Source organism: Gordionus sp. m RMFG-2023, chromosome 2, assembly GCF_954871325.1.
Source record: "Gordionus sp. m RMFG-2023 chromosome 2, tfGorSpeb1-WG-v2, whole genome shotgun sequence".
Taxonomy (NCBI): domain Eukaryota; kingdom Metazoa; phylum Nematomorpha; class Gordioida; order Chordodea; family Parachordodidae; genus Gordionus; species Gordionus sp. m RMFG-2023.
In genome coordinates this window covers 9544465-9554082 of record NC_088776.1, presented here as the reverse complement: position 1 = coordinate 9554082, position 9618 = coordinate 9544465, and the positions used below count along the sequence as shown (strand labels likewise).

Genomic DNA, 9618 nt, shown 5'->3' with positions numbered 1-9618 from the left:
TATCAATTTATACAGATATCGTAGTTTAAAATATGTAAATGTATATCAATAAATATGTAACAATAAATAGAAATTGAGTTAAATCGTGTGTTCGATTTGTGAAACAAATTAAATCAAAATTGCATAAGGTTTTATACAAAATATTCCATCCTCTTGTATTAGCAGGTAAATCGCAAGGAGCAAATTATTTAAAGAAATAAAATTAAGAATGAAAAAAAGTGTCAATTTTTATTCAAAAAATAATTATTTTGATGAAAAATAGATTCAAAAATAATTATTTATTTTAAAAAAAATTTCATGTCTATAAAACCCCATTTAAAAACAATACACCCCAAAATATGGTTCACCTGAAAAAAATATTCTTCTTAAACTTATAGCTCAAATTATTATTGTTATTGATAGCTCTCTCCATCTGAGAATCGCTGGTTACTGAACTATTGCAGGTCTCGTTATCCAGCCGAGATAACTCCATATAAGCCGTCCTAATGTGATGAGGTTTTAATGGTTCTTGTTTCTCTGCAACAGAATTGACGAATTTATTACCCGGGTCTTTCATAAGAATATCAAATTCCATCGGAGTGGGTCCGTTACTACTATCTGACGTTGTTGGTTCAATTCTATTAGTCATAACTGATTGAGAATTAGCCGCGTCTAAAGAAGTATTGTACTCTCCATTTCCTTCAGCCTTTCCCGGGCTATTTTTGAGCCAAATTTCTCGGTCCTTGACATCAAGAGCTCTTTCGATAATTTCTCCCGCGAAAACCTTAGCTATGCCTGCCATTGCTATAACCACGTTTTGGGATACTGGATAGCCTATGACGGATTGCATAATTTTGCGAATCGAGGATTTGGGAAAGACCGATCTTCTGTACATTTCGTACCTGTTAAGTTGATCCTCAGTAAAGTTTGAGATTAGGAGCTTAAAAAATTAATTTTTTTAAAATATAATTTGTATTACAGCTAAGAACCCCAATATATGAATCCTGCCAAATTTAGGATTATAACATTTTTTATATTATCAGGACGATTTATTTTTTACATATGGAAAAGAAATCATGAAATTTACAAGTTTGTAATTTGATCGAAATCGGGTTCGGTTTAAAAAAATTTTAAAACAGGATGGGGTTTAAAATTAAAAGATTTGAGGCGGGCCTCAAAAAAAAATTAATGTGAAAATTTAGGATAAAATAATAATACGAATTTTTCAATGAACGCATAAATATAATAAAATTTATACTATTTATGTTTAAAAAGAGAATTTAGAACGGATAACTAGAATATTTTCTAATATTTCAGGATTTAATTTAGTTCTCTGGGCAGAGAGTATAAAATTAAGGCTAGAAAATGCTTTTCCTACGGATACCTGTGTAGATGGAACTGCTAGCACAGTTATAGCTAACTTATAAAGTTCTGGCATACTATTCTTAACATTTTCCCAATAATTCAAAAGATTAGTATCTTTTTCTAATCTCTATATTATCAAATGACCGAATTATATATTTTATAATTTTCTATGCCCTGAGAATTATTCTTATTAAATGCGATTTTAATAAATCTTCAAAATCATCATCTAAATTATCTTTCGAATGTAAATTCGAAGGCATAGTATCTAAAATTTCTATTCTGATTATTTAAATTAGAAAGATGTTTTCTGGAGATCTCTTTTTGTTCAAATGTTAAAAATACCTTATATCTTGGGTCGAGATATATAGCTGAGCAAAAAACGTCATTTTTCAAATTTATTTCTCGTAATTTTATAGTAGAAACTAAAAATATGGCAAATGGAGTTTCTACTTTGCTCGTTTGCATGATGCATTTGATCCAGGCGGCATAAAAATCGCCCATTGTCAATTGCTCACTTTGTATATATTTTGTCAAAATATAAACTGGATATAAAGTTTTTAATATATCGCTAATTATTTTCCATTCATTCTCTGATAAACATTTTTCGCGATCATTGCTTTGGAGCGATATTTCTTGATAGAAGTTTTTACTCTAGTAATCTCTCCAACAAATAGATTCCATCTTGTGCAACAATCTATTAGTGGTTTTTCCAATTTAATTTGGAGAGAGTAACCACTGTTGTCTGATTTTTTTGCATGTTTCTTGCTTTATTTATAACGACAATTTCATTTGAATTTTTAATGCAATAATCATTATATGTATGTAAGGCCATGTAATGCCCATTAATATGGATCTTGCATTAGATTCAAGATTAATATTTTCAACAGTAAAAGGTTCTTTCATCATCAATTATATCATTGTTATTATTTAAATAGTTAGGGCTATCATCTACATCATCTTCTTCCGTGATGTAAATAGCTTAATTTAATCATATTTGTTGCATTATCGATGATCGTGAAAATCTGCTCAATTCTCATTTCATATTCTTTTAGAACATCTAGAATAGAAATATTCTGATGTGTGTCGTTCATTTATCCCTTTCATGCATAGTTCTTAATTTTATTTTTTGGTTATTAATAAATTGAATGTGATCCCCAATATGGACCTATCATATCTAGTTACTATATATAATTTTAACGAAATAAGTTTTTGGTATATTTCCTTTTTTATATTTTGTGAAAAATTGAGCGTTATTTTTTAAAATATTATTGAGTATATTTTCCGAAATGATAGTTAAATTTCCACTCAATCCATAATTATTGGGTCTATAATATTTAGAAATGCTTTACCGTCAATTGATTTTATTGGTCTTCCATGAACTGTTATTAACTCGGTGCAGGAGCGAATTATGGTTTCTTTATTGATATTAATTTGTATTGTAGTAGTTCTGGACTTGAAAGCATTTTGAATTGTATTATAATGATTTGCAATTGTCGTTATTTGAGTTTTTTTTAATAGTCAAATTTTCTTTCTTTTTTTTTTAAATAATTTGAATTCCCTATGGTGGAATCTTTCTATATGTCGCTCGAGATTTGCTGCATGATCCCCAGTTAAAACTTTACCATAATCTTCCAGTTTACAAATAGATTTATATTTTATAATATCTAATTTAAAATAAAATCGCATGGGATTTGACTTTTCCCAAACCATTTAAACTAATATACTATATGATGATGAATAGATCAGAATCTTTTATTATATAAATAGAATAAATAAAAAGCTTAGTAGAAACAATTTTACATTAAATATGGTTGTTTTTTATCTTTCTAAAAAAACTTGGACCATAGAATTATGACAATAAATAAAATGGTCAGCAATATTTTAATGATCAGTATAATTTTTTATTTATAATCATATAGTTTTTTTTTAAATTTAGAATTATATTCATTTAAGTCATTAAAAATTATTTATTATTAAAATAATATGTTTAGCATTTACCATTATCCATATATGCAAAATAAAAAATATGACTAAATAATGGCATTTGTAATGAATATTCTCTAAATCTGTTTTTTTTAAATAATAAAAAATCTTACTAAAAATCTTCAGTTTAAATAAGTTAACTAACATTGCATTAAATAATTTTTATACTTTTATTTATATGTTTTATATTAAATAGACTTACATTGAGTCAAAAATAGGAATGATGTTAAACTAATATAAATACTATAGTTCATATTCTATATAAACTAAAATAAACTCTTTTGAATATATTAATTAATAAGAAATTATTATAAATCAGTAATTAAAAGTGGTCAGGACCCAATTTCTATTAGATGTTATTATAATTGTAGAATTATATTATTTTTCCCTAAATTATTAGCAAGTATTATTATAGAAGTTTATTAATAACTAATATATAGAAAAGTCAAGAATATTATATGATTTTAAGATTATATCTTATCAAATTAACTGATAATTTGCCTAATCTCTAATAAATAAGTATTTAAAACATTTCATTATTTTCTATTTGTAATTAATTAAAATTAATATATGAAATTTTTAACCAACAAAATTTGCCCAATATTGATGAAATATTGATGAGTATTGGTGCATCTCTATAATTACACCTTAAAAGGCATTTTGATCAAAAATAACTTTGAAAATAAAAAGTGAGATTATAATTAGTACCTGCATTTTGTGCCTTTCTTCTTCTTCAATTTCGTTTTTCCTTTTTAAACCTTTATCTAAAGTATCTAAGCTATCATTTTTAGGTGTTGAAGTGTTCTGAAGATCTTCACCAATCCCAGAATCTTGGATAACTTTATTCTCTGTAATAAAATATATTTTATATCAAAATAATAAAAATATTAATATATAAACCATGAGATAGTTCTTCTTTAATATTCAATAATTTTGGAGATATGGGCAAATAGGTGTCTTTGGTTTCTATAAATTCTTCTTTTATGATAGTGCTCATATGTGGTAAGAGTTTAATAATTTAATAGATTTAATATGTTTTCCTGGTATCATTACAAGTCCTATAGACCTTGGCTCATTAATATTATCAGAAGTTGATTCAGTAAGATACTCTCGGCATGCATTAAGAATTATATTTGAATCCCGATCAGTGCAAATAAAATTTCCAATCAAGATACGCCCATCTGTAACCTTGACTTTGAATGTTTTATTTAGCCAGGAATTAAGTAAATTTATTTTATCTTTGTTAGAATTCACGATTGATGATTTTTAAAAATTTACAATGAAAGAAGATTGTCGATACAATATCTGTCAGAATAATGCTACATATAAACGACATGTAAAAGTCAAATATTTTGAATGTTAAATTTTAGTAAATTTTTTTTATTGCTATTAATAATTGTGTTACGGTTGTTTCTACCATCTGTTGACAAAAAAATAATTATCATTTAAAAACAAGACCACGATGAAAATTTATTATATTAAAATGATGTTACATATCCTGGATTTTATTGCGGGTTCCATAAAACGGCTATGTTCCAACATCTGTAGCCCGGCATCGCGTTTGGCTAATAATATTTAATGTGAGGACCTATAATACAGCGTTTTTGTGTTTACACTTAATTCAGTCTTGTTTTCTAATTCTAACTGACTAGACTTAAATAAAATTAATATTAAATAAATTCCATATAATTTACATTTGGGCTCAGTGGTTCATACAACAGGGTTGGAGAGGGGGTTACGAAGAATTTTTAAAATTTGCATGGGGGTAAAAAATTATTGATGCAATTGATTCATAAAAAAATATTGTATCCTCATAATGATGGGGGTACTTTTATTTTTAAATTTTTTTGTAAAATTGCTTAATAACATTTTAAAAAATTTATTTTAAAATTATCTCATTGATTGTGAAGGCTTAACTATTTTGGAGAATATGGCGCGATATTATGCGTGCATGAATCTTACAGACACATCTGATGGCTGATTATGGAAGACTTATAACAAAAATTCAGTATTATAATATATAATACTCCCGAAAAAATGTGTTAATAATACTAGCTCATTAATAATAATAAGATGTCTCGGTTATTTGATTTCTTCTCATAATCAAGCCTTGTGGGGGAACCAAGAGGCTTATAAAATTTATATATAAGTGTATAGGTGTGTTCTCAAACTATAGGGATGACAAAAAGGCCAAACTCTATTAATCTTGTATCGTGTAATATTATAAAATTCAAAAAGAAATTGAATCTAATAGATGCTTCCCAATTATAATCGATGGTACATATAATGTTTCTAAATTAGATAGCGTTGATAGTATATCGAAAGTGAAATACCAAAGCCAGTCAATGACTTATTTATATATGTTTTGCGGATAACATGACTGGTGTTGATATTAAAATAATATATTATGCAAACTTAATTACATGAATCTATCCTTCAAAGCTTCAAATATCAAGGGAAGAACTAACAGTACAGTCTTGCCTTAAAGTCGGCTTTATTTAGTGCTATTTTCGTTGATTATATTTAATCATTGTTCAATTATGTCAATCTGTAAGGGAACTAAGAAATGTTTAAGGAATTTTAGACGAAATTTATATGTATTTCATTAAGGTAAAAAGCTATGCATTGCTCAAAGCATGTCAGAGTAGGATACTGACAAAGCCGCAACAATTTTTACGAACATGAATACCACAATGTAATTATATCTTATTTGTTTATATTTACAATGTTTATTTCATATAATTATATAAGCTGCTTATCATTATATAATATTTAAAAAAATTCCTACTTAATGATGCTCTAAGGGCAGCTTTGACAAATAAAAGATTCTGAGCATTCCGTCATTTCAGTCAGGCCCATTAATATAATTTTTAGGATAGAATTATTTTTTATCACATTGTATTTTGGATAAAATATTATTAACAAGTTTGGCTTGTGAAGAATTGAAAATAAATATCAAAGGATATATGGTTTGCAAGGAATCAAATTCAATTGGCAAAAGATTCTCTGATTTAATTGAACAATATAATTTAAGTTATTGCCAAATCATTTTTTAAATTTATTAGATAAAGAAACTTTTTTAAATATATGAAGGGGATAAATTTACCTTTTGATTTTGAAAGTTCAAGGATTCTAGCATTTTAATCCAAAAAGGAAGGGTTTATATATACTTTCATTATTAAGTATATTTTATTTAAACTTTAAAACCATCGTGTTTTATACTACACTCGATCTGATAATAATACACTTTAATGAACGATAATGATAAATCCATGAATTTTTAAATTAAACCTCACCTTTTTAGAGAATGGTTGAAATTTTTTTTATTAAATATGATATCAAGAATATCTGTAAATATAACTATTTTTTAAAATTTATAATATTTTTTTTACATTTTTATAGTTATTATATGTGTTTATGATTGGTGCAGTAAAAATTAATATTATTTTTGAATTTATAATCTAGGATGGAGTCAAAAACAAATTAATTGCATTTTTTGAGGGAAATATTTTTTTCATCAGAGTATTCTCCTTAGCTCAAAGGGTAGAGGTCTTTGGCCTTAGGTAAAGTTAGATTTTAATTAATTACTATAAAATTGTCAAGGCTAACGGAGGAATTTAGTTACATAAAAACAAAATAAATGTAAATAATTATTTATCTATTTAATATATTAAGCTTTATTATATTTACTAAATGTTTATTCGAGTAATTTTTTTTACAAAAATTCCCAAAAATTTGTAAGAATATACTTAAATTAAATTTACTTACTATTGCTTTATCAATAAATTAATTTAATATGATTTTAGACTATTAACAATATCTGATAAAAAATATTTTTTATGTAGCCCTCATTTACATTGATGAACCAGAACATGCGTTGTACCTACCGTTTGATGAAGTACGATGGTTCAAAGTAAATTTTATTAAAAAAATTTGAAGTAATATTTTAAAAAAATTAAATATAAATAGTATACTTCGAGGATACAGAATATATTTTATTCTTATTCAGATTTGAACAAATGTGCCAAATACCTCGATCTCCCTAACATGTTTAACTAAATGGGTGGTTCAGTAAGGAAATGTAATCAAAATATACAAAAGTCAATCATGGGCCAATGTTTATATGTTAAGGAAAAGGAAATTTTTTAGGAAGGTGGGGGGGTAGTATTTTTTTTAGAGACAGTGGCCATTCTGCTTCCAACGCTCAGAAAGTGTAGGGGCCACTGGTAAGATTTTCTAATAGATTAAAAAATTATTGTATATGGATTTTATAGCTTTTTTCATATAATGTAATCAGCGTCTACATGAGCAGGGGGGGGAGGGGGTAGGAACAGTTTGCATCCTATTTTTTTTAGGGGGTAGGGGGTAAGCTGCTTTAATGGTGGTAGGATAAATTTTTTGGGGGGTTATCTATTAAATTTTGAGATGAAATAGGACAAAATTTATTGCTGTAAAAATTATACTTTTATTATAGTATTATTATAATACAATTCATCGACCAAATCTTTATATTGCAAACAATCATACACATTGTTTTCCAAATAAACTATCCTTTTAAATGTAATTTAAAAGGTTTAGATATTTTAGCAAGCTCATAATGCCATAATAATTAATTCATTGTAAATAATGGAGGTTTTAATTGAATTTATTATCTAAAAAATAAATTCTTTATATTCACAAAATATAGATAGTTGTTAGTAGAAATAGATTAATTTAAGGTATCCTTTATAAATTCTTTTAAAAGAGTATCAATAAATAAATAGGTGAAAATAATGAGAAAAAACACCGCCGCCGAAGGCGCGTTTTTTTTAGGGGGGTAGGCAAAGGTTTTTGAAGGGGGTTTGCATCCAGTGAAAATCCTGTCATGTAGACGCTGATGTAATATCATTTGATTTTTCACCATTTTGTTTTTACCTACGGCAAAAGGAAGAATTATAATAATAAAATGATGCTGGAATATAATATATATTTAAAAGTAAGATTGCTATTTAATGGGCACTAATTATTTTAAAATTGAGTGCTAATTTTTTTGAAAAAAAAGTACTAATCCCTTTTTCAACAATTTTGAACAAGCGGGTAAACCAAAATACCTAGCTAGCGATACACTTGCTAATAGTATACTCATCATTATGTACGTTTAAAGTAGTGTTTTCAATGGTCAAGTCCCGTTCGGTCCTTTTCTAAAATTTGAGTGGATCATTAATTGGGTGGGACCAGGCCGTAGGACCATTGGTCCAGTTTGATTCGAACGGTCCGGTTATCGAAATATGTTTTTTTTGTTAAACTATAAAAGTTTTATTTGGCATAAAATTTATTTAGAATAAAATTTGTTATAATAACAATATTTTAATTATATCATCAAATAATTTTTATTATATTTTACAATAAACTACCTAATATTTTAAACAATACCAAATTTATTGCTCATAATATAAATCAATTTACATATTAAATGAGTTTTTGTGTCCCCAGAAACATTCTTAGATGTCAAAGTCCATTTAAAAAATATATTTTGTCCAGAATTATGAATCGATATTGATTTTCTTCCCAACAATCTAATAAGTTGGAATTAATTGTATATAAAATATCGGATAAATCACTTTGGATTATATTTATATCATCTCTTTCTCAGCTTCATCTGATGTCTCCATACTCATGAGCCTATCCCCGTCTATTCTCTCTCTCCTCAAGGATATTTTCTTAAATAATAACGATGAATAAAATAAATAAATATTTTTATATAATTTATTCCCCTTATGCCACTTGATAAAGTGCGCACATATTTTTCATATATTTTTTTAAATTGAACAAAATGTTGTGTGGTAATTTATAAATTGCACATGTTAACCTAAATAAAAAGAAAATTTGTAATGCATTATAAAGAATCAGAAATTTTAACTTTTTTTATTCTGAGGTCTAATAGACTACTAATATAGGACGTCATATTTAAAAATTAAGAATGCAGCGGTCAACATTTTTAACGAATTTCATTGCAAAAAGCCTATCAATGAAAGATGAGAAAGAGTATAAATAAAATTATTCCTATATGTGTGTTTGTATGTTTTCCATCTGCATAAGATGCCTAAATAAGAGAAAAACCATTTAAAATATTAAATAAAAGTTTATTTATTCAACCAATGGTGGAATAATATATTCCAAATAAATCCAAGGTAGTTTCATAAAAGGGCTTATATTAAGGAATTCGTTTATATATTTTATTTTTTCATTATTTGTCAGGGCAATGTTGCCAAGGCTATCAAAATCAAAATTACACATAGTTTTTATCGTCTT

General features: G+C 26.4%; 1 protein-coding gene across 1 annotated transcript; it reads right to left on the bottom strand.

Moving 5' to 3' along the window:
* Position 1: 1 nt before the first annotated feature.
* On the bottom strand, positions 2-4622 carry LOC135924914 (transcription initiation factor TFIID subunit 11-like). The gene is made up of 3 exons (XM_065460041.1): positions 4228-4622; positions 4036-4175; positions 2-919 (listed from the first exon to the last, which is right to left on the bottom strand). The coding sequence occupies exons 1-3, from the start codon at positions 4322-4324 to the stop codon at positions 344-346; spliced, it is 813 nt and encodes a 270-aa protein (XP_065316113.1). The 5' UTR covers positions 4325-4622; the 3' UTR covers positions 2-343.
* Between the last annotated feature and the right edge of the window lie 4996 nt (positions 4623-9618).

Bases quoted from the DNA above. Each gene is read 5' to 3' on its own strand.
- LOC135924914 (XM_065460041.1), bottom strand. From the start codon at position 4,324: ATGAGCACTATCATAAAAGAAGAATTTATAGAAACCAAAGACACCTAT. The intron at 4,176-4,227 runs GTTTATATATTA...ATTTTATTACAG, and splicing joins TAAAGAAGAACTATCTCATG to AGAATAAAGTTATCCAAGAT. The intron at 920-4,035 runs GTACTAATTATA...TAATTTTTTAAG, and splicing joins AAGAAAGGCACAAAATGCAG to CTCCTAATCTCAAACTTTAC.